At 39.0% G+C, this 26,113-nt stretch overlaps 2 protein-coding genes across 2 annotated transcripts in view; one reads left to right on the forward strand and one right to left on the reverse strand.

Annotated features, from left to right (window-relative positions):
* Positions 1-936: 936 nt before the first annotated feature.
* Positions 937-22,001, forward strand: CEP83 (centrosomal protein 83; the record flags this gene model as incomplete). Its single annotated transcript, XM_080610050.1, is given in 22 exon segments — positions 937-1,005; positions 1,009-1,085; positions 1,411-1,460; positions 1,463-1,560; positions 3,861-3,953; positions 4,240-4,323; positions 4,327-4,371; positions 7,971-8,226; positions 9,567-9,667; positions 9,671-9,694; positions 12,549-12,557; positions 12,559-12,664; positions 14,133-14,277; positions 14,411-14,560; positions 15,251-15,326; positions 16,429-16,586; positions 19,137-19,270; positions 20,092-20,191; positions 20,852-20,867; positions 20,871-21,032; positions 21,720-21,785; positions 21,789-22,001. Coding segments are annotated over 22 exon segments (2,232 nt in total).
* Positions 22,002-24,616: 2,615 nt separating this feature from the next.
* Positions 24,617-26,113, reverse strand: part of PLXNC1 (plexin C1) — a gene marked incomplete at its 5' end in the record, with an annotated part of 69,703 nt that continues 68,206 nt past the window's right edge. The window contains one exon of the mRNA XM_080619644.1: positions 24,617-25,826. Coding sequence (XP_080475770.1) covers positions 25,722-25,826 — 105 coding nt within the window. The 3' untranslated portion in view covers positions 24,617-25,721. The remainder of the gene's footprint in view (positions 25,827-26,113) is intronic.

Consider the following 26,113-nt stretch of genomic DNA (forward strand, 5'->3'; position numbering starts at 1 on the left):
ATCATTTGGAAGTGTCAGTAATGATCAGATTAATGTATCTTGCTTCTAATACTGAAAAGAACTAATGAGGCTTGTTAGAATACTTCCTCATTTCTTGGCATCTGTTGGTTTGCAGCTTTCTCACACCAATCTGATATTGTCACATTTAGCAAAACTCTTTCTGGAAAGGTCACTAGAAACCACAAGAAAACAAGGAAGTGACATGTATTAATGACGTATTTCAGGGCTAAATTTTGGGCTGGTATCTTCCAGACTGTCCATGAAACCTTAACTTTTATCCAGGGAGGGCTTGATAAGAATTCAACAGTGAGAATGATCTCCTCTTCTTCCAACTGAAATGATGGTATTGAGTAGTACCATCATTTCAGTTGAAAGATGAATGTATTGTATGTGCAAATGAATGTACTGAGTAGTACAACTTGTTAGGATAGTGTGACAGACTGTGACTTGTAATCAGTAGTAGTAAAAGCACTATGTGTCTGATGTCTTTGGCCTTTGCTTGAACTCTGATTAACAGGGCATAATTAGGGCATTGGTAGCATCGCAGTTTGATTCTCAGTGTACAGCATAAGGAAAAATAACATTCTATGTAATCTGTCAGATAGAAGTGCTTGTGCTTATTTTGTATTGACTTCAATAATATCCATGTTATTAATGTCCCTGGTAGGGCTAGGCAGAATGAGCAGAGTTGCCCTTTCGATAAAGGTCTCTAACGTGAGTTACAGCAGAGCCAGGAGTCTTCCGTACTTGAAAGCAAAAGTGGCATGTGAAATCTTTAAACAGTGAATGTGCTTGACTGCTAATTACATGTCCTTGTATTTCATCAGGTGACTTGATCTTCTGGGATAACAGCAGAAAAAGTGAATGGCATTGTAGATTACTTATAAGTTAATTTCAATTTTGTCTTCTCCATACTCGTGAACAGTCAATCGTAAAATGGAGGCTTCGGGTAATCTTCTTCCTTCTATGGCTGAAAGTGATGATACTGCTGATTCACAAAACTTATGAAAACTTCTGATTGATGAAAGAATGCAATGCAAATACTATGAAGTAAATTATCAAAATGTGAAGGCAGAAAATCTAAAGTAATTTAAACAGGTTTCTTAACCTGAGCTGTTAATATGTGGGAGGGATCTGTGCCTGCTATTTGTGTTAGCTATTTCTGTATTTAAGGACAGAGCGTTGTTTGTATTAGAGAATAAACAATTCAGAATACCTCAGGACATTGCAGATTATGTTTCTGCAATACTTGTTATGCTTGTAAATATGGGATAACTTTTCAGTATATTACAGGAAGAGGATATTAATAGTTTAGTTCTAACTTGCCGTTTGCTTCTGCATGTGAGTTTTTTGAGCTCATTGATCTAATTTTAAAGAGTAAATGTAAAATAAATCGTTTTTATCTTGCAGATTACAGGAGGAATATACAAAATCACAAGATAAACTGAAGCAGTTGTTAGCTGAAAGCAGACTGTACATGAGGAAATTCAGCAGCTTTTTTCTGAATATCAAGGGGAGTTGCTGCGTAGAAGACGAGATCTGGAAAGCTTGAGGATGCAGGTGAGATAATTTACTGTCAGGACCTAATGTGGTATTACGTCCTGTAATAAGGCCATGTATATATTTCTGGTTATGTAACATGTATATATACCTAGCTTGAATATAGTTCAGATATCTTGAAATCCACCCAACTCGAGTGCTTCTTCTTTAGAGTGACTGACTATGGGTTGAAATTATTGTTTTCTAGTTTAACTGAATCTTCCAAATTCTCTTGTTATGTCCTACGTTAATAGCAAGACTTTTCAGTCTTTGTGCACGCTCCCCTGTTATGGGGAGAATCATCGCTTTCTTTATCTTAAAAAAAAGCCAACAAACACAGAAAAAAGAAAAAAACTCTGAATCTTTAAGGTAACTCGGATGACACTTTCTATAACTGCTTTTTCCTTAAACTAATGCATGAACATTTCTAAGAACATTTCTAATGTTCTTAGAAAAAAAACTCAGCGTCTAACAAAGGATCCCAGACTCTGAATGGAGGATATATGCCCTGCTACTATAACTGGAATTAATTTTCAGACACTTCAGGGTACAAGTGGAAGGAAGTAGAAGAAATGGAATATGTCACAGGTTTTGGATGAGATTTTTTTTTTTTGTAACACTTTTTCTTGGTAGATAGTTTGCTGTATTAGCCATACCCAGGAAAAGTTAACAAATTACTATGCAGCATGGAGCTTAAAGCAGGAAATCTTTCCTGATCTTAGTTGCATTTCAGTCTAATAAATGAGCTCCAACAGATACGTTGTATCTAATGTGTTTTACAAATAATTGGGTTGGTATTCATAGAATCATAGAATAGTTAGGGTTGGAAAGGACCTTAAGATCATCTAGTTCCAACCCCCCTGCCATGGGCAGGGACACCCCACACTAAACCATGTCACCCAAGGCCTCATCCAACCTGGCCTTGAACACTGCCAAGGATGGAGCATTCACAACCTCCCTGGGCAACCCGTTCCAGTACCACACCACCCTCTCAGTAAAGAATTTCTTCCTTATATCCAATCTAAACTTCCCCTGTTTAAGTTTGAACCCGTTACCCCTTGTCCTGTCACTACAGTCCCTGATGAAGAGTCCCTCCCCAGCATCCTTGTAGGCCCCCTTCAGATACTGCAAGGCTGCTATGAGATCTCCACGCAGCCTTCTGTTCTCCAGGCTGAACAGCCCCAACTTTCTCAGCCTGTCTTCATATGGGAGCTGCTCCAGTCCCCTGATCATCCTCGTGGCCCTCCTCTGGACTTGTTCCAACAGTTCCATGTCCTTCTTATGTTGAGAACACCAGAACTGCACACAATACTCCAAGTGAGGTCTCACAAGAGCAGAGTAGAGGGTCAGGATCACCTCCTTCGACCTGCTGGTCACGCTCCTTTTGATGCAGCCCCAGGATACAGTTGGCTTTCTGGGCTGCAAGCGCGCACTGAAGCTGGCTCATGTTCGTTTTCTCATCGACCAACACCCCCAAGTCCTTCTCTGCAGGGCTGCTCTGAATCTCTTCTCTGCCCAACCTGTAGATGTGCCTGGGATTGCTCCGACCCAGGTGTAGGACCTTGCACTTGGCATGGTTAAACTTCATAAGGTTGGCATCAGCCCACCTCACAAGTGTGTCGAGGTCCCTCTGGATGGCATCCCTTCCCTCCGGTGTATCAACCGAACCACACAGCTTGGTGTCATCGGCAAACTTGCTGAGGGCGCACTCAATCCCACTGTCCGTGTCACCGACAAAGATGTTGAACAAGACCGGTCCCAACACCGATCCCTGAGGGACACCACTCGTTACCGGTCTCCAGCTGGACATTGAGCCATTGACCACAACTCTTTGTGTGCGGCCATCCAGCCAGTTCTTTATCCACCGAGTGGTCCACCCATCAAATTGATGTCTCTCCAATTTAGAGACAAGGATGTCGTGTGGGACAGTGTCGAATGCGACATTGCTCATTTTGATTCTTTGGGGTTGGTTCACTTACTGTTTAAGTTTTCCCAAATGCTAATTCTTTATCTTTGATGAGACACCACACCCCACCCCTCCAGGACATAAATCTCTTGGCGATTCATCTTGACATTTGCATTGCTTCTACCAGTAGATACTGGTGTTTTAAAAGCTTCTGTTATCTTCCCAGAATATTTTTAGTTTACTAATACATCTTTTTTTCTTCTGTAACTATTACTGAAAAGTCCTTAGAAAAACATAGAATATTAAGCAGGATTCCTAAAATCATATTTGAAATACTTTATTCCTGGCTATTTGTCCTATGACAGTGCAAATAAATGACTGTGACTAGTTATTTATGATACTTTACTGTCTTAAGGTGTTAACTCCTCAAAAATTAAAACTGTTAAAAGCACAAATACAGGAGGAATTGGAATCTTCTATGGCAGAACTTCATCAGAAGCTAGAAAATGTAAGTAGTATGTATTGAAATCCTGTTCCTTTTAGAGTAGTGATCACCAGTTTATAGTTGTTCCTCAAACCTTAGGAAATTAAAACTGAAAGGGGAGCAAAATATAACATTCTTTTTCTGCTACTGTTGCCCCAGACAGTGACTGTTGAAACCCTAGAAGAGGGAGAGGGAGGGATTCAGTTCATCAAACATAACCTTTGAAATGATAGGAATACCGAATGGACGTTTGAAGGAAGTAAAGCTGAAAACATCTCTGATATTTTTGTGGGTTTTCTGTCTAACTTAGGAAGTGGAAAAATACAGAACAAAATATAACAAACTTCGCTATGAACATGCTTTACTGAAGTCAGAATTTGAACATCAACAGGAATAACATTCACATATTTTAGAAGAGAAGAAAATACAGTATGAGGCTGAGGTACATAGAAAGTTGCCGTAGCTTAAAATATATCTGATGACAAAGCTGCTTGAACACTGTGAAAATGTTGGTACTTGATGGGTTGTCAGTATGATGCCATTTCATAATGTAGTGTATATTTCTGTTCTCTCAATTCTCAAAACACTCTTATGACTTAGCCTAAAGCTGTCTCTGTGGGTTTGTTCAGTGATGTGTCGCAATATCATTTGTGCTATTGTAAGTAAGAATAGACTTGCCTTCTGATAAATGACAGTCAGTAGCCTTGCTTAATGTTTTTTTTAATTGCATTTGTGATGGAATTTGAGACATCATGCTAATCTGAAATTAATAAATTATCTGGACAACTGATGGAAGTTTAGATTTTATATTACTTATGTGGCAATTAATCCAGGAAGGAGGCACCAGAAGATACTGTTAATAGCAGACAAGGATACATTTTGCCAACTGAGTTGTATCATGACAGTGGTAGTCAAAAAGGATATTGAAAAAATCTGATAACTTTATTTCAGTTGTGTTAACTCTTGAATAAGCAATTCATGAATTTTCTGTTTCAGGATTGGACTTTCAAAAGTATAGCTAAATAAATTGCCAGCTTATTTATGTTTTAAATATATGCAGCAGTGTAAATGATGTTGCATATGTCATTAGCATATCCATTTAAGTATTTGTCTGGGAGCATGTATCCTAAGATACCAGATTTGAACATATTAGTCCAAACATGAGACACAAATCAAAGCAATCATCACTTTTAAAATCAATCCAAATTTGCAAATGCAATGCATTAAAACCAGAACAGTTGTCCTCCCTGGAGCTAAACCCACATGCTGCTTTACAGCATGCTTTTACATGCCTGCCTCTCTTGTGGGCTCGTTCTAGTCCTGCAGCTAATGAGTACACTTAAAGAGAATGAAACTACCTGAGCCCAGGGCAAAATGTGATCGAGTTTTCTCTCTTAGACCCTTTTAAACCTTCCATGCCATTTAGCACAAGGAGGCTACAAAACTTCTCTGGGCAATCTGTTCCCAGTGTCTTATGACCCTCATGATGAAGAATTTCTTCCCAATATCTAGTCTAAATTTACTTTCTTTCTGTTTAAAGCCATTCCCCCTTGTTCCATCATTCATGCCCTTGTAAAAAGTCCCTCTCCAGATTTCTTGTAGGCTCCCTTTAGGTACTGGAAGGCCACTACAAGGTCTCCCCAGAACCTTCTCTTCTCCAGGCTGAACAAGCTCAGTTCTCTCAGCCTGTCTTCATATGAGATGTGCACCAGCCATTGGATCATCTTTGTGACCCTTCTCTGGACTCACTCCAACAGGTCCCCATCCTTCTTATGTCTGGGGCCACAGAGCTGAACGCAATACTGCAGGTGGGGTCTCATGAGAGTGGAATAGAGGGACAGGATCATCTCCTTCAACCTGCTGGTTACACTTCTTTTAACGCAGCCCAGGACATAGTTGGCTTTCTGGGCTGTAAGCTCACACTGCAGGCTCATGTTGAGCTTCTCAACATGATTAAGGCTTCAGACTTGAAATGGGGAAGTTCAGGTCAGATATAAGGAAGAAATTCTTTACTATGAGGGTGCTAAGGCAGTGGAACAGGTTGTCCAAAGAAGTTGTGAATGCTCCGCCCCGGCAGTGTTCAAGGCCAGATCGGACGGAGTCTTGGGTGACATGGCCTAGTGCATTGTGTCCCTGCCCATGGCAGGGGGCCAGAACTAGGTGATCTTAAGGTCCTTTCCAACCCTAACTATTCTATGATTCTATGACTCTCGTCTACCAACACCCCCAAGTCGTTCTCCTCAGGGCTGCTCTCAGTTCATTCTCTGCCCAGACTATATTTGTGTTTGGGTTTGCCCCAACTCAAATGCAGGACCTTGCACTTGGTCTTGTTGAAGTTCGTGAGGTTTGTGCTGGCTTACCTCTCAATCCTGTCAAGGTTCCTCTGGTGACATCCCTTCTCTCCAGTGTGTTGACTTCTGAAAGCACTGCTGCAGATCAGAGTTTGGACTAGTCTCCAAATACCAAGAGAACTCTTTTGATACCTTACTTTCTTGCTCTTTTGCCCCCACTGTTGCATTCAGTCCACATAACTCATTTTGAAACACTAGAATATATTTATACTATGTTTGTTAGCTACAGTCTCAAGATGAGTTTGTACCATATCATACTACCTTGTACCAGAAAGACTATCTACTTATTTATTTATCTTTGTCTGGCAGAACCCAATCATGAGTTTGGCTGTCTTGAGTTACTAGCAGATATGAGTTCCGTTGTGGCTATAGAATTGTGGAATCATAGTCTGAGTCAGAAGAGACCTCTTTCTAGTCCAACATCCTGTTTAAAATACTGAAGTGTAATGAGATCAGATTGCCCAGGGTCATGTCCAGTTAAGTCTTGAACATTTGCAAGGATGGAGATTCCACAGCCTTTCTGGGAAAACTATCCCAGAAAGTTAAACATTTTTAATAGAAAAGCTATTTAACCATTTTCAGGGTAAATGTTTTTCCTAATACCTGATGGGCATTTCACATGTTCCAGCTTGTATCTGTTGCCTCTCTTCCCATCACAATGCATCTCCTCTTCTCTGAGCTTGGAATAGCAGTTCTGCTTCCCAGGACATTGACCATTTCCCTCCAATTTGGTGTCACCCACAGGCTTGCTGAAAATGTACTCCATCCTGTCATCCAGGTCACTAATGAGGACAACAGTCAGTATTAGACCCTGTGCTGATCCCAGAAAGACCCCACTAGTTACAGGCAGTCAGCTGGGGTTTGCACCCCTGATCTGATCATCACTCTTTGAGCCTGGCAGCCCACCCTTTTTCCACCCACTTTTTCATTCACTTTTCCAGGACATATATCAGTTTGGTGAGAGAGAAGGTTATGTGAGACTGTATCAAAGGCCTTGTTAAAATCAAGGTATGTAAGATCCACTGCTGTCTGCTTTGTCTGCAGTGCCAGTCACCTCTTTCTAGAAAGAAGAGTAGCAGGTCAAGCATGATTTGCCCTTGGTATACCCTGCTTTCCATCACCTTGTCTTTCATGTGTTTAGAAATGGCTTTTAAGCGGTTTTGTCCTTTTGCAGAGACTGATGTGAAGCTGACTGTCCTATAGTTATCTGGATCCTGCTTGATCTTTTTGGTCTTCTTGATGATGGGTGTGCTGTTTGCCTCTTTCCAGTCACCAGAAATCTTCTTTGGTGGCTGTGTCTTTTCAAAAATCAGCCTTCTGATGATACCAGTGAGCTCCTTCAAATTGCTTGGATCCACTTGTGTGTGTCCAGTGGATTAAATGATCCCTAACATTTTCCTCCTCTACTGCTTTACTACCACAAACTTCTAGGGGGCTCAGGGACATCTGAGGCCTCGGGACAAGCCTTATCAGTGAAAACTGAAGCAAAAAAGTCATCTATTGATTTTCCTATGTGTTTCTATTTCCTATATATTTTCTATTTCCTATATATTTCTATGAAATGTGAATGTAATTTCTTAATATTTTGAAAGCAACCTGCTGCTTTACTCAGTTGTCAGCTGCTGTATTTGTTACTGCCTGACATCTAACCAATGTAAAAGCTTTTCTTTTTCTGATTAACAACTATCAGGTGCCAAGGCTGGATAAAGATAAAGAAGAACTCCATAATCAGCTGCTTAGTGTTGATCCCATGAGGGACAGTAAACACATGGAGGCACTCTGTAGAGAAAAGGCACAACTGATTCAGAAAATAAAAGGCTTAGAAGTGGAAGTAGAAGAACTAAAAGCAGAAAGAGACAATTGTAGTGTGCAAGCAGAAAGTGTTCAAAGAGTACAAGTCCGGCAGTTAGCTGAGATGCAGGCTATGGCAAGATTTTTGGAGGTAAGTGGGTTTTGTGGGTGTTTCTTTTTCAGGTTTTGCCTTCTTGCAGAGTATGGTGACAGTAACACTTGGCCTGATAGAACTGTCACTGAAGTTGTGATAATTTTGCCGTTGAGTTCACTGTTTGAAATTGTACCTTTCAGATTTAAAAACAATGTGTAAGTACATTGGGAGACCTGTACTGCCAGTTCAGCTTTGGAAGGGTGGAGAGCTCAACTGAGATTCCATTGAATGATCTCCTTTCTAAACATGCAAGTGATATCCATGTTTACAGTCAGTAAGATGGTCGTATCAGCACTTGTCATTTGGCAAGAATTAGAAACTGATGACACTATGTTAACAATCTGCTACAGTAAATTTTTTATTCTTTTTGAAAAATGTTATATGGTTATATGTTATATATATGTTATATATATAACATTATATATGTTATATGGTTATATGTTATATGGTGCTCCCCTACTTCTTTCATCCTTTCCTCATGTGTCATCTTTTTTGCCTACCTTTGTCTTTCCTTTTGGCAACACATTACTGCCGTTGTTTAGTTCTTGGCTGTTTCTTTCCTTTAAAAAACTGTTGTTATTTCTAGCCTGTTGTATGTTTCCCAGAGTTTCACTTTATTCCTCATCTGTGGTCTTCAGTCTTCCTGTCAATTCTTACTATCTCTCTAAATAGTGAGTCTTTCCATGTGGATTTCCTGCAAGTTGCACCATACAGATAGATGGTTTATTTTTCTTCTTTCAGTGCTGTATACCTTTGTTACAAAATACTCTGATCGTGACTTAAAAAGTGCTATAATATTCTAAAATTAGAAAACTTAAAAAGATATGCTATAAATAGGTCAGTTTGGAAACAGGAAGGTGAAATTGTAGCTTAGATTACATTTTTGATACTTAGAAACACTCAGGGCCTTAAGTCTCTAATACAGTAATTGCATTTTATTTCCTCTCCATGATGTTAACTCTTCAGTTAGTCTAAGTGCATAGGCCAACATATGACATCTTTTTGAGCACCACTTAAAGTCATACTGGTGTTTACAGCCCAGTAATTTATTAGTTGAAATACCTGCTGCCTCCCGACCAAGTCAGATTACTTCTGCCTCTTGTGAAATAAGACTGAAAATGTGTGTGATTCTGCCCAGGAAGTGTTAGTAAAACCAACTGTGCCTTTTGAGTAAAATTCAGGACCCTTGTTATATTGGAACATATTTTAAGCAAAGATAAATATTTATGTATTATATAATATAAATGGTCAGTATTATCTGAAAGCTCAGATCAATTGAACCAGTCAAGTGAATAGGAAGAGGCAAAAAAATTTTACCAATACGTCCTTTATTCAAGACAGCAAAGAATTCTGCTGAACTACAGTTTGAGCAAATTGAGAAAGAACTGCGGATGAGTCATAAACAAAACTTTCTCTTAACTACTAAACTTCACAAATTGGAATGAGAAGTCAATTCCTTAGTTACCAAAGTAAGTGCTTTTATGGTATCTGAAACCTATTTTTCATATCCTGTTATGTTTAAGTTTTTCTTTTTATTTTTTACATTAAAAATAAAGTAATAATGTTTTCTGGTGTGACCTAAAATAGACTTGGAATTTTTTTTCCCAGTTTCAGTTGGAAGATATAGAATATGTGACTTTACAGGAAACACATCATCCCTAGAAGTATCTCTAAAGATTGAAGTTATGTTGTTCTTATTTTATTTTCTAGATCTTTTTTCTAAACAGAACAGGGCTTGAAGAGGTGTCTTTAAGGTCCCATCAAAACCAAACCATTCTATGATTCTATCTTAGTTGTTGGGTTAACGCCAGATCTTACAGGTTTTGTTCTGTGCTTGGGTTTTGTTGGGGTTTTTTTGTTGGGTTGTTTTTTGTTGGTTGGTTTGGGAGTTTTTTGTTTAATTTTGGGGTTTTTCGAGAGAGATGTCTTGAAAAATACTGTCGGAAAAAAAAGGATCAGAGGCTTCAAGCTTAAGGAAAACCTGAAAGTGCTTAAGAAACTTGATATTGCTGTTTAGAATTTCAGCATAATTAGGTTAGCATGGATGCCAGATTCAGAGTGTTATCTAGTTGCAGTGATTCCTCAGCTACAAAACTTAAAAAGGACGGATCCTTTATGCAATCTCATATGTGATTATTTGAATAAACAAGAAAAATTGAAACACTAGTGAACTCTTTTTCCTTCAAGTGTTGCAGAATGCTTACATTGCTTTATGTAAATTTGAGTCAGGATATTAGTCCTAATGAAATAGTTACTTGGGTAAATAGTAGCTTTCTACTTTTATCCCCCTCTTTCTCTAGAGAATACTGGGAGATAAATTTTTATCACATCTGTCAGTTCCTGGTAGCAAATTTAATCCCCTGTTTTCTTACCTTCCTGGAGAGGCTTTAGTTAGTTATGAAGTAACTGTAAAGCCAGGCACTTTGGCCTTGTATATGTGTCTGAATGCAGATTTATTTTAAGCTTTCTGTTGACATAAAGCTGTCCTGCATTTTTGAATGTACATTACAAAATGACATGGGCTTTGTATGGGTACAGAAGTTAGTATTGTCATAACATGCCTCAAGAAAGATACAATACAGGAAGAAAGCTTTTAACTTCTACCATAGTTGTTCTTTAACAATCTCAGATTTAATTCAAAACAGGCTTTCCAGTTCACATTTATGAGTACGAGGGATTTCATTTTGGTCCTTAATCCAAAAAAGTTGTAGTTTACCATAAGAATAGGCTATACCTCTACCATTATTTAAAGCCACTTTATACAATGTGCCATATTTGTCTCATAGGAGTAATAAATAGGAGAGGAAAACTTCTGCTAAACATTTTTTAATCAATTGTCTATTAGAATATATGGATAATTTAAAGTCGTTACTTTTTGTATCAAGTGGTGTTTTCTACTCACTTCCAGAAAGAAGTAGAGAAATGTAAAATGTTGAGTGGTGTTTCTTGAAGGGAAGAAAGTAGATACTAATTTCTATACTGACCTCCACCCCCTTCAGCGCCCACTCAAAATTATTCCTGAGTACATTTGTCTTCCAGACATTGTGCCTTAAAAAAACCACCTTAAATCTTTGCAAGTTGCCCTGAAATGTTCACAACTTAGTATTTAAGCAACCAAATTCACCATGTAGTTACTTAATAAGCTAGTATGTCATTCGTAACCTTTTGCCACTGTATATACTAGCAGGTTGTAATTACATTTGTCATTGTGAATAGATTTTCATTATAAGTGCTTTCCTCTAGATACTTAATTCTCATTGACCGTGTAATTACTGCGTACAAATGCCTAAACTATAGAAAGTTTCCATGCAAGCAGTAATTTTCTTTGATTTGATGTTCTTAAAACTCCTGCTTTTATGGGCCATTTTCTATGTATGTCACAGTTGTAGAGATTTGGTTTGAAATGCACTTTAAAAAACTATAAAGACCTGGATTTTGAGAAAGCAGTGTGGCACCCCAGGAGGCCAGAGTGACTATAAGTAGTTACCAATTGAAATTAGTTGAGGGAGCAATCTATAATATGGTTTTGCATATCACTGTTTGTTTTTACTCAGGGAGGTTATATTTAAATTTGTGTAAGTTTGAGGGATCTGTAGTCAGAAGTGAAGTATGTGTAAACTGACATGCTAATGCTTGAGTTAGCGAGGCATCAGGGTCTTATGCAGTTTGGATCAGTGTCATATCAAGATATTCCCAATGAGTAGTCTTTTCAGAAATACCCAAATATTCAGAGGCTGGCTTGCAGAGTGTATAGTATTTACTCAGAAACCCAGTTTTCACAGGCTGTCCTGCACATCTGTGCATATATCACCAAAACTTTGTGAAACAGTAACTTTTCTACACTGTAGCTTGTAATAACTGGCTGGTTAAAGATGAAATACACGTCAACAGTCGAACAGCTTGGTTCCTGGAATGGATGTTGTGTTTTAGCACTTTAATTTTTTTAATCAGAGAATATAGAAAATAGCATTTCAAGATGACTTAACGTTCAGTAATCTTCAGTGTGTGACTTGAGGAGTTAATAAAAACCTGTAATAGCACTTACTATAATTTGGGGAATCAGATCATGTCAACAGCTTTAGTGTTACAGTATCTGTATCATCACCATTAAAACTTTTCTCACCATTAAAAATTATCTACAAGAGTGGGTATTCAGGATTGCCTTTAGGAAAGCAGTAGGTGAAAAAAAATCTAAGATATATTTAAAATAAGCTTAGTCTATGATTTTTTTGTTAGCAAAGTATCACATGAAAAAATTACAGTAAAGCTGTGAATATGTATATATATTTATTTTGGTTATTTTTCCCCCCCCATAATTCATAGGTAAAAGAACTTAAAACAGTCACATAAATTGGAAGTAACAAATATCAAACTGGAGGCGGCAAGAACAAAGAGTGAAATAGAAAAAGAGATAAACAAGATTCAAAGTGAAATGGATGGTAAAACATGCAATTATTTTCTAATTATTTCTTTTGTAACTTCTGGGTAGAATACTACAATTATTTTCCTCCAAACATTCCCCAGCAGTCTTTGCCTTCTACTTCTGGTCTAGGTCATAGATCTGACAACTCATTTTGTATGGGGAATAATTGCATTATTTCACTTTGTCTACTAGAGTAAGAGCAGTTACAGAACAGTTTTACATTTATGTAAATTAGTGAATCTATGCCACAATTTGAACATAATCTGTTTCAAATCACGTACTTCATCTGGTTATTTTTTCTATTATTGCCAGATTCTAGTTTTCTACACTTTGCTTGAAACTTTAACGCATCATAGGGTTTCAGTGGTTGATTCTGTGTCCATGGAATTGATAACAATTGGGTACAGCTGCCATGTGAAACAAAATACAATTTCTAGCTCATTCTTTGAAGAAAATAGGCAATGTTCAAAGTTACTCAGTACATCTGAGTATGTAGGCAACTTGAAATAGCTTTCTAGAGTGAAAAGACCAAAGCTATCTAGTACTAGTTATGTGTTGATTTAAATTGCTACACAGCTTTTGGTGGACTGTCGTCACAGATGTGCCATAACCCCAAAACAGTACCTTCATCTTCTTGGAATAGTTGTTTCTGCTTGCTTGATTTAATATTAAGTTTTCTGGGAGCAACTAAAAGGTAGTGTTTTATCTATCGACAATGCATACGCAGCATATGGTGAATTAAGAATATCAGACCCTATGAAATATGGAACTAAATACACACATGATTTAAGTTGTCCTGAACTTGCTGTGGAATCCAGGGACACCACACAGTAAACCGTGTCACCCAAGACTCCATCCAACCTGGCCTTGAAGACTGCCAGGGATGGAGCATTACCTTCACAGTAAAGAACTTCTTCCTTTTATCTACCCTAACCTTCTCCTGTTTAAGTTTTAACCCATTACCCCTTGTCCTATCACTACAGTCCCTGATGAAGAGTTCTTCTCCAGCACCCTTGTAGGCCCCCTTCAGATACTGGAAGGCTGCTATGAGGTCTCCACGCAGCCTTCTCTTCGACAGGCTGAACAGCCCCAGCTTTCTCAGCCTATCTTCATATGAGAGGTGCTCCAGTCCCCTGATCATCCTCATGGCCCTCCTCTGGACTTGTTCCAACAGTTTCATGTCCTTTTTATGGTGAGGACACCAGAACTGTACGTAATACTCCAAGTGTGTTAAAATAATAAACCCTCATAGGCAGAGATTCCAGTGCTCTGATTACTCTTCAAAAGTTTTCGAAATGTTGCTGTTACACTAAGAAAGGCCATGTCTCTCTGTTTTCATTGGATTTTTTTCCCTGTTCTTTCATTCTGTCATGTGAATTGTGATTTTTAGCTCCCTTTTATCAATTTATAAAACTATTTTAATACTGAACTTCAGGTTGATATTCATAGTGACATTTTAACCTTTTTTGAATTGTATAATGCAGGATTGCTGTCAGACATGGAAATTCTTCAGGCAGCTGTTGAACATCATAAGGAGCTTTTAGTAGAAAAGGATCGGGAGCTAATTCGTAAAGTGCAAGCTTCCAAAGAGGAAGTTTCTGAAAAAATTGCAGTCTTACAGGATGAAAAGTATGTTTGTTGATTTACCGCTCACCTTCTAACAGAAGAGTGTTTTGAGTAACTTCTTAAAATGTCGTTCTTGGCAACTAAACACTTTGGCATTTTGTCATGATTCTTGTGTGCGTGTTGAATGATGTCTCAGGTTAGAACTCAAGAACAAATTAGCCGATCTAGAGAAGATGAAACTGGAACAAGATACTTTGAGACAATCTGAAAAGGATCAGTATGAAGAGAAACTACGTGTGTTACAGATGGCTGAAGAATCTAGCAAAAAGAAACTTAAGTGTTTGCTGTAGAGTGGCTTTTCTAACTTTTAACACAAATTTCTTAAGTTTCCCCCCTTATTTCTCTATAGGAGTCAGTATAAAAGTTTGCTATTCATAGATACACAAATGTTCATTATGTTAAGTTAAACAACATTATATTTTGCATTGTGTAAAAAGGGGGCAGAATTAAAAAATGCTCTGTTTAAAAAAAAAAACCAACGAACCCCAAACATTTTTCATCCAAACCTTTAATGATTATAACTTACTGAACATTTGTAAGACATAATTTTGCAATATTCATGTTTGATAAAATTAGGTCCGTGTAATGCTGGGGCTATGCCAGCAGCCAAGAGTAAATCACTTATCTTTCCACAATGGCACCATATCAGCAATTGGCAAATTGGGATCCTAATGCGATACCTCTTTGAGTTTGTTATTATGTTTCTTGGTGAAGTCATTATACTACAGTATTTTTATGAAGGTCAGCATGATAAAATGATCAAAAGTCATACTCCAAAAAGCAAACAAAGAAATGTATTTCTTACTCCTGTATGAATTCTAATAATCAATCAAAATACATTTTAAATCATTGCTTAGTTACATATTTAACAGCCTTTCAAATTATCGAACATGTTCTATTGTCAGGCTGATTTGTCCTAACTTCTAACATCTATATTTTGACTAGATAAAAATAAGGATGTCTTGTACAATTTTAGATTAAAAATTCAAGAGCAAGCTATTCAGATAAAGGAGTTGGAAGAAAAAAACCATGAAAGCGCTGATCTGAAACAAGTAAGGTCTTACTACATTGTAGTGCTTGATAGAGAAAAAGAATCTTTTCTGCAGTCACCATGCCCAGCATGTGAAGATTAGACTGAATTTTTAAGGCTTTTTTTCTTTTTTTCTGAGGGACAAAACACATAAAACAGATACTTAAAACAAAAGTGTTCAGAAATCAGTTATGCTTTCCTAGATCTTTATAAATGAATTACAGCTTTTTGCTTGATTTGTTTTGTGGGTACCAAGGATTTCAAAGCTGAATGTTTATAGACTGGTATGTTGAATATGGTTATGGACTATTTAACTGGAGATTCAGTTTCCATGGAGACTTATAAATTGTTTCTAGGTAATGCTTTGCATTTACACTGCATCTCTCATCTGAGGTTCTTCAAGTGCTTAACAGATGTTTCATAAATGAATAAACTAGTGTAAAGAGGTATACTTCTATTGCAAAGTGAATTGATGGCTGTATTGAAAATAAAACCTAATTTTTTTAACTCCTGCTCACCCATAATGTTATTTAGTAGGTAAGAATATAGCTGTGCATCAAAGTATTCTGCAAGCTGTGTGCACTTGAAGTTCTAGGCAATATTTTTTTCCTCCACAAATCAGAAATTAGGGTATAAGTATCCATGTGGGGAGAGGCAAAGGAAAGGGAAATTACCCTTTCTATGTGCTGACTGCACAGCCTGGACTTGTCAGGCTCTATACTTTTTTTGTGAACAGCCAAGGCTGGGTGTAACACATACAGATAGAAGAGTCTGCATAGCTCCGAAACACTGCTACTAAATGTGTGGTATCTAGTTCTGTTCAGTCCTGGGGCTTAATGTTGGATTTCTGAAGTTCTGGGGGGCACATCAATGACTGAAGATTGCTGCCTCCCTTTCTCATTTTAACTGCAAGAGAAAACGTTCTTTGTCTAGTGGTGATATACTGTGATGCTTTTGGAGAAGCTGTTGAGTAAGGAGATAAGGAACAAATAAGAAAGGCTTATGAAAAGGTAATGCAGTCATTTGGTGTCTGTGTTTTGATTTATCTCAGTATCTCAAAATTAATTGTTAGTTATTTGCATATCTTCTCAAATGGAAAAATTTCTTTTTTTTTTTTTTTGTAGCAAATTCATGACATGCAACTCCAGATTACCTCACTTTCTCAATCAGAAAAGAATTTGCTGGAGTCTAATCAGAAGCTGCAGGAAGCAATAGAGATATTGAAACAAGAATGTCAACATGGAAGGAATCAGGCCAAAAAAGCTCAACTAGAAGCAGATAAGTATTATTCTGTTTTATTCCTTTTGGCTTTACTTTTAGTTTTCATACTGCTTGTGTTCCTTTCACATGGATTACCTAGCTATGGATTGTAGATTTTTAATAAAGCCAGAAGTTAAAAATGAACAGGAAATAGTGCACAATTGTAATAAATGGCTATACATTCTGATATGCAGTATGTGTAATAGTTTGGCTTGCGGTAACTTCAAAAATCATAGAATCATAAAATGGTTATGGTTGGAAAGGACCTTAAAATCATGGAGTTCCAACGCCCCTGCCATGGCATCCACTTCTGCAAGCCCCCGTGGGAGTAATAATAAAATAGAAGTGTGTTTCCATTTATGTCTATACAATTAATTATTGAATAGTGAAATACACTATTTGTATAAAATGAAGTCCTATTTCTACTGAAATGAATGTCAAACTTACATTAGTTTAAGTGGATCTAGAGTTTCACACACAGTTCTTTTAAGAATGTTTAAGCATTAAGGGTGAATAAAGCATTTAACCATTGTATTATGCTTTGGTAGGTTTCAGGAACCCAGTCTGTATGTGTGTGTATTTATATAGCCAAATACATCTCTAGCTTGTATTGGATTATTGTGTGGTGGGGTTTTAAAAAAGTCAGCATCCCAGTTAAATAGAAAACTTCCAAAAGATATAATGGGACATATTTTGTTTTAATTTCTCTTTTTGCTACAAATTGGTACTATAATTGCTTTGTTGTCTTTAGTTTAAGTGTTGCTTTTCAGTTTAACATTTGAAGAAATTACTGCATTGGGACTGCAGGCTATGTTCAGTTGTCAGTAGGATGTTAAATACTTTGGATGTTTACTTTAGGAAGATGTATTCCCATTTTGAGTGAGATTTTCACTGTTATTTGAGTGAGACTAACAATATCATTTAGATATTTATGGGCCATAGACCAGCCAGGAGTAGGTTTTCCAAGGAAGGCAGTAGAAGGAGCTTGGCAGTCCTCAGAGATCCTTGTGTAAGCAGGTAGATAATGGAGATCAACAAGGCTGATAGTGCAGAAATTAAGCCACTTTGCAGGCTATCTGTAAGTCCTCCAGGTCTGTCCTGCTGTTAGTCTGGGAACCATGGGACATATTTCCATTTTCTGACTCTGTGGTGATAGGACTTCCTTCCTCAGCTCAGTAATTCTTATAAACTTGAACTCCAAGAGTTAAGTGGCACCAAAGCAACTTGGCTTAAAGAGGAAGTGAAATAAAGACCAGAAGATAAGAAAGCCTAAGATAAAGTTTCAGATAAATAAAATAATGCCAGATGGGCTGTAAGCAGGTAAAGCAGCTGCCTGACTGTGTCAGTCTTAGGCTTGGAAATGAAAATGTGAAATGAGAAAAAGGGCTGAAGGCAAGGAGATTGATACAGATCAGAGACCAGCTCAATCAGGCACTTGTGAAGCATTTAGAAAAAACAAAACAACCCAACTTGTGGCATTTAACCACTGTCTCCACTGAAATTCTTTTACTGGTAAGCAGTGCTTTTTGACAAAGCTCTTTGGCTCCTGGGTAGCAGATAATTATTCACAGTCAACAGCAAGGTACAAACCACACTGGGTCTACTGAAGGAACTGTGACAGGTACCAGGTGGATCAGGATCCTAGTCCTAAGAATGGATGATACTAATACTTTAGCTATGGGGAAGGGAAAGGCTGTCTGCTGAGAAATTGATGGAGATTCAGAGTCCCTGTAGGAAAACTGCACTGGCCCAGGATTGGAGTAGTAAGGATTCACTGATACTAAACCTTGGACTGCATTTCTTAAAAACTGCTGCACAGAATCTCACCTTTCTTTTTTTTATCGTATAGTTAAATATGCTGTTAGTTTACTTTGACCCACAATGCAGATAACCCAAACATAGCAGCAGAGAGAAACTGACTCATTTCCTATCCACTGCTAGAGAATACAGCCTAATTTTAGTATGTTTTAACTATGCAAAGGCCTAACCAAATAACATATGCTGCTAGTGGTGTTTTCAGCTGGAGTGTTGTCTAAGAACCATATTGCTGTGAGCTTCCTGTTGTGTTGGTGTTTGTTCTGGTCGGGAGCACATAGAGTCAAGCCTGTACTTCTCTGTTTCAAAGGCATAATAGCCTGCACAGGAAAGCAAAACATTCTTTTGCATCTTACCACCCAAAGAGAGAAGGTAGTTGTCAGCTCTTCTGACAACTGATGTTTGGCATAGGTGTCTGCTCTTATGTTCCAGTGGGATTGTTTTATCCAAATTCAGGAATTTTCTGTTGTCAGTTTGGCAGCATGCCGAACCAACAAGCAGCCAACAGTTAACTTGCTTCTTGGAATCGCTTTTCAAAATTTGCCTCGTGGTTGGACAAAACCTAAGATGATGTTAATGCATGGGTTTGAATGTCAATAGTCACAATTAGATTGTTACCACCATCAAATTTAAATCAGATCCTTCAAGTATATAAAGGTAGGAAAAGATGCATCTGTCTTAAGAGCTTTAAGGTGTTAATCAAATGCACTGCTCTGTCTATATAACCTCTTAATCTTTTAACTTGATTTTTTCAAAGGACTTTTGAATACAAACGAACGGAATGGCTGGAGGAGAAGTACCTGCTTACTCAGTGCATGACAGAGAAAGAAGAGAAATACAACGAAATGAAAAGCAAGCTATGTCGAGCTGCTGTTGCTCAGAAAAAGGCAGGTTGACTCTTCCTTCATCAGTGTTCTAGCTTATGAAAAGTTCAACTTTGGCCATCTAACATTGTTTTAATATTAAGAGTTTATTTGCAGTCTATTGTATATAATAACAAAATACATCAGGCTCTTCAAGATTAACATAGAAATTGGTTGAAGTGATATGCAAAAGAATATTACAGCCAACAACTTTGTTATAATGCCATCAAGATGTTGTGACACTCTTTTGTGTGCGTGTGTAGGGTTATTTAAAAGGTGGACTCCTTGAATAGCAAGGATGATATTTTGATACTAGACAAATGATGTTCTACTTTTTCTTGATGAACTATGAAAATTGTATTTCTTCTAAGCTTGCTTTTTATGGAATAACTTGAAAGGAAAAGCTGATTGTTTATAAAAGCTCGAGATTGACAATTTTATACATTGGACATAGGTTATGGAACCTGCCAGTGGCTTTTAAGGTTGCAAACAGTTGAGATCAATAAGAGGAAAAAGGGAAGAGGATACATTGTTTTGGTCATGTTTATACTTATTTATATGTGGTCATTTAGAGAATGAATTTTATAATTCTCAAATACAGTTAGTGCTTGTTAGTACAGCTGGTCACTGACCAATGAGTGACTGACAGCTATGGATCATTTCCCATCTCTTCTGTTTCCCATCACAGGATTCAGAACTTTCAAACAGCCCAGCACCCCTTTTTAAGGGAGGAAAATCCTAAAAGCAGTCACAGCTTGAAATGATGTACAGTGTAGATGTAATTTTTGCAGGACCTGTATCAATGTATCAAGGCATTACTTAACTGTTTGAAATATCTGTTTGACAGAGAAACTCTCAATGATAATAAGCAAAGGAGGATGAGAGAGACGCTAGAACTTTTGGAAGCCAAGATAGAAGAACTAGAAAAAGAAAATCGGGTGCTAAATAGGTAATAACCTTTGCTTTCCTTTGCTTGAAAAATTATATATGCTCAAGAGCTGAGTTATAAAGTATTTCTGAAGATACATGACACTTGGTTTAGTAACTGGAATACAGTCTAATGGCATTTTAAGCACTAGAATTCTTAGAATAGAGTCCATTATGATGGGTATCTGAGAGTTTGTAAGCCAGCTGCAGGACTGTCTCCTCAGAAAGAGGAAAATGATCCGATAAATGCAGTTACAGGAATCCCTGCAAAAGAAGGAAGTGAGAAAGACTTCAGAACTGCAGGAGAAACAGACTTACTTAGCATCCTCTTTGAAATACAAACTCCTATTTTTTTTTTTCCTCTTCACTGAACATCTATAGAGGGCTTGATTCAGTAATTAATGTAATGTGGCTCCTGTGGCTCACTACTGTGAATGCTATTAAAAGCTTAATTTATTCCATGTAAATTCTAATCTGTAATATGCAGATAGCTGTAAAATACGTAGAGGGACTTTTAGATAGACATTTGGGTAGAAGAATATACACAGATTTTCCACCTTCCAGTTATAGTATGTAATTTTGCTTCATAGGGATAGTGAAAAGCCAGAGTACTCGTGGAGAGGTGTGTTGCTCTTTTGGGCTAATAAAGATTTTGAACACTAAGAAATCTCTTCTTCCCTAGGCAGAATTTTTCCTCTTAAGAATATGCATGCCTCCAGAAAAGACTAAAGGACTTGCAACATAGGCATAATGAACTCTGGAGTCTAATTTTGAATCCTAGCATACCGTCCCCCAATCCAGTTGGTACAATGTTGTCGTCTGCCTTGCCTCCTGGGCCTGAAGTGTCCTTCTCCCTTTTTCAGGTGGGGATGTATTACAAGCTGTGAAAATAATACAACAAAAGAGGGTATTTGAACAGTCCTTTATTACTGATCTTTGTCTTTAGGAAGGAACATTTGATCTTTGAAGAGAGGGAGAAACTTTGAGGAACACTTCTAGCGATGTTCCCTTCCTCGCAGTAGAAGGGAGTTTTTGAAAGATGAATGATATGTTACAGAATGTAACAGATGGGCAGTTTTAACCTGGTTCTCCGTACCTGGTTCTGCTCCTGAGAGGCTTCAAATGGATCCTCCTGAGCAAGAAATATCAAAATGGTGTTCTCATACCACAGTTTCATTCTTAAAAAGCAGCATCGCTCCTCTTGACATGTTGTGTGGTTAAAAAAGTTTTACTTAAGAGCTTCTGAGGGTACAAACTGTGGCTGAGGCTGACCAGGCTGATTATACAGATTTTTGGTAACTGAGACTTCAGGTCTGAGTCCTCTTCCTCTGAGAGCAGGAAGGCCTGCGTACACATTTCTTGCTGATGCTGTGCATCATGAATATCAGAAAGATGCCCACAAAACATTGAATTTAACAAATAAGAATATTTTGGACTTCAAAATTTTTATTTCAAAATCATTAATGAAAGAAAATAAAATTGTTGCTCATTTTGGTCCCTTGTAAGTATGCAAAATGTAATAGAGCTACTTTGTTGTTGTTAATTTCAAGGAGGAACAGCATCAAAGAGAGCTTTCCCTGCTTCACAGATGGTTGGAAGACCTAGAAACCACACAGTGAAAACAGCTGCAGGATATTGGACCATCCAGAGAGCAAGTACTGGTGGGTGCACACAAGAACTTGGCTACAAACAAGGTCACTGGAGAAGCGCAACAGGGGCCAAGAACTGGCTCGTGGCAGCCTTGCATGTTAGGCCCTGACCCTGACCCTGACTGTGTGGTTTTCAGTAGGCCATCAGCTGATGTTGGAGGGCAGGGAGGGCAGTTTATATAAATGAGAGAAAGCCTTGGGGGCAGAAAAAGGGTAACCACAAGGGGAAGAATGATGGTTACCTTCTGAGTGGTGGGCTCCTTGGCCCGTCTGGCTCTGCACAAGAGTCAATTTCCTGTCCCTGCAGCAGCCTCTCCTGAAAGCAGGGTGATCAGTTATCCTTCGGTTTAACACTTGTAGCTTTTTAAAAGTTTCATCAGCCTCAGCACCTTGAAGCAGTAATGTGGTGGTCACTGAAGTCTGGAAAGGGGCTGCTGGCCACTGCTGCTTCCCAAAGGCGGGAAGGCTTCTGGCAGCCCCCTGCTCCAGCCCTGGGGGGACGTCATGGCAGCTCAGTATCTTCCAACTTCAGGTTGACTTCTGTCAACCAGAGTGACAGAAGAGGCTTACCATGCACGGTCTTGACCCATGTGGCTCTTCCTTGGAGACTCATGGGGCTGCAACTGCAGTCATACTTCTTCGGGGTTGCCACTCAGTGTCTTAAGCTCCGTTCCTTGCATAACCTCAGCACTGCTACAAGCTGTGGTTGCTTGCTTTTAAACATTTTAAATAACACACGCCAATCAAAATAACCTCCAAATGCATTTTATTCTAGATAAACCCATACAAGCACCAACATGTATTTGTCATTTGCACTTTTTTTTAACCATTCATTTTAAACAACAGGTTAACTTCTGTACAACAGGAATTACTTTACACATTAGTAAGACTAGATGACTGCAAAGTAATGCTCTGTAAGCTAGTGTTAGAAAATATGCTGTTTGCCATACCAGTTTGCCTGTAAACATGTGAACATACGTTAAAGAGAAGTTTGCTGTCATTTCAGAGACTGCGGTTAGAACTGTTAGGTTGCCATAATACAGCTTTACTCAAGAGATCGTTCTTTTTTGTCTGTGTAACAGTAAGAGCGAGGTGCGGATACGGAAGGTGTGCCAATGTTTTGTGTGCTGACCCAAACCTACCAAAAAGAGCCACAATCACTTCATTATACTTCACATCACTTCGTGAGATCCACTTGATGGGTTACAAAGTCCCAGCATGATTTTAAATGGTTTACTAACAGAGTGACGCTGTTGAGGAGGCTTGAATAAAAGGCAATAATCCTATTTCAGGCTGTAGGCTAAAGCTACACGGCCTGCTTCAACACATACTTAATCTCTAGAAATCATTAAAGCTATTGTAGCAAACAAGCAGTAGTACAAATACAGAATAGGACTGATTTTTGTTCCCTCATCATATAAACACATAGAGTGAAGTTCACAGGATCAGACCCACGCAAACAGGTTATATTTTACAGCTTTTTTTTTTGTCTTTTTTCTTTTTTTTTTCCCAAGCAGAAATGTTGGGTTTTAGTTTTCTGCCTGTACAGAAAGTTACTGTTGAATGAAACTATCACAGTTCATCCCAATGCACTGCCAGCAAACACCTGAGGTGGAACTGAACTGCTGAAACCCCAGGCTGAATGGAAAGAGTAATTAATGTGCTCATGCCCCTTCTTTAATATGAATGACTGTGCTTTAGTTCTTTGCTGCTTTAAAGTGGTACGTTAAGAATGATAAAAATCAAGCCCTTAAGTACAGGTATTCTAAGCTTAAGTGCTACTCAAGCCATGGGCCATTTCTTTAGGACAGAGGGCAAGATAGGTTAGGGTTAGGAGTGGCGTTTTTTTTTCCAATTAGAATTAAAACTTACCAAAATATACTGTGCCAGGCAGTGAAGAGAACTGCTGAAAGTACTGCAACATCATAGTGCAGTTTCCTGAACAAAGCCATACATTCCATCAAGTATAAAGTGTAAACGTAACAGCAAGTGTAAGACTTGAATTTAAAACTAAAAAACAAAAACAAACGCCATCACAGTATGGGTTGGTGGCTGCCCTCTCTGATATGCAAGAGGTACAACTTGTGCAATCATGTCACAGGGAGGGGGCAGGCCAGTAGGCAACATGGTTTTGTGTTTCCTTGTCTTCCACGTTCACAGAGGTCGTGCTTCTGCCAAAGCGTGGTTAGCGTGTGCCAGCGCTGGGCCCGGCCCTGGCCTCTGGAGGCCTTCACACCCGAACCAGCCAGCTTCAGTTCTGCTCTCTTGCAGCCTCTGGGCTCCTCCAAAGCAGCAGCACACAGCAGGAAATGGTTTGAGGGCTCCACTGCCTGGGAGCCCCATGTAGGCATCTCCAGTTGGTCACAGCCCAGCACAGGCTTTCTATACGACACCTGGGCCATGTGTACCACAGGAGCCTCACCAAGGCAGAGACAGCAATTCCTGCTCCCGTGGGCCACTGTATTATGCCACTCACCTCCAGTGGTGGAGCCCTCTGGGAACTGTGGAATGGTAGCTCTGGCTCATCAGGACCTTACCTCAAATCTAAGGGCAGGTGGTAGCCTTATGTGCCTCCCTGTGACTGGAGTAGAGCCCACAGCAACTAACCATTTCAGCTCTGTAGTGGAGGGCAGGACTGTGCTGATGTGGCAGCAGAGCCAGAGCTGCTGTGGCTTTTGCACAGTAGCCACTGCATCAGTCTTGTCTCAGCAGCATGGCCACACACCTGCTCTCCAGCAGGTGTGGCTTTAGCCACCAATACAAATGTAATGGATGCCCTCCTTCTAAACTGGCCAGGACTCAAAACCACCCTAGCAGGACTAAGGCAGAGAGTCCATCATCCCTCCCCAAACCCAGCTCTCATATTTGTAGCAGTTTCTCATATGCAGAGGTTACCCCAGCCCTCCGGGTCTCACATATTATTAAAGTAACACTTTTTTTTTGACAAAGCCTGGAAAAAAAAAATACGCTGGCTTTAGATCTGTGAGGACCTTGTACATGGATGGCAAGACTGGCCAGGACAGTCAGCATGGCTGCAGGTTTGTGCACCAAAGTGTGGCCCTCCTCAGCTGCCTCATCAAATGGCAGGGGTGGCCTGATGCTGTGCAGCTGCACACAGGTTGCACATGTGAAGCTGCTCATGAGTGTGTCACAGCTTGTTTAAGCATGGGACGGTAGAAATGTAAACACAGACTGATGCTGGGCTAGTGCCTTGCTCCAAAAGCTTCTCCCCAGGCTCAGTGGTTCGCTTCACTTTGGATGTGAAATTCCTAACTTAAGGAAGGTAAGCCCAGCCTTGTGGCATTTGCTCTTCAAACCTCAGACCTACTTTTTTCTGCAAAACATACTTGTCACAAGTGTCACTTTGGTGCTGTTTTGTGTGGGGTTTTTTTCCCCCCCAAACAGGAACCAGTGTACGTTTGTCTGTAAGGAAGGAAACTGCAGCTGACCCGTATTCTGAAGCCAGAGCTCATCCTCATATTTTGTCAAGGCTGCTGAAGAGGATGTGGTGAAACATCAGCTTTCTCTCTTACAAAAAAAAGAGCTAAGCAACTTACAAGTCCACATGAGATGTGTTGCACATCCTCTATGAGCTTGTTTTTAAGTAAGCAGAAAGCTCACTTAGGCAGTATTTTGGAACCAAAAGGTATGTCTGTGTGTTCAAACACCTAAAAATGCTGGCCCTGCCAACTCTAGATGCACTTTTGCTTTCATGTGCCCATGTCTGAATACGTAACCCTGCCCGTACTTCTCTCCCAAACGCAGGTATTACTTGGAATGATCAGAGTGGAGAAGAGTATCCAAATGTTTCAAACCCTGTACATAGAGTCAGTCAGAACAGTTTTGGGAGCAGCAGCACTTATTTAAAATCCCCCACAGTGACGCTGTGAGTCAGAGCTCTGCTCAAATCCATTTGCATTTTTTCTTTTCATCAAATAAGGCTTTTACTTGCCGGAGCTGTTTCTGGACATCTTCAAACCCCCGTTCTCGCTCAAGTTTGCTGTCAATCTGTTAACAATTAGCAGAAGAGAATAATTTTTTCAGTGCTTATTTTGCTTGCTGGTTTTTTAAAGCCTGCTTTGCTGCATTCTAACAACTACTGGCAGAAAAATCCATCTGAATGCCTGACTATATGCAAACATTCTTTTCTGACTTTAACACTTTATTTTGGTAGTTTTCCTTTCAAGTAATTTTGATTTGCAACACTTCCACAAAAAGAATGACAGAGCCAAGCAAAAACCCAAAACAAACCCAACACATGTTCATCTCTTCAAGTGCAAGGCGAGGCCAGTGCT

Source organism: Psittacula echo (assembly GCF_963264785.1).
Source record: "Psittacula echo genome assembly, chromosome: 1".
Classification (NCBI taxonomy): Eukaryota; Metazoa; Chordata; class Aves; order Psittaciformes; family Psittacidae; genus Psittacula; species Psittacula echo.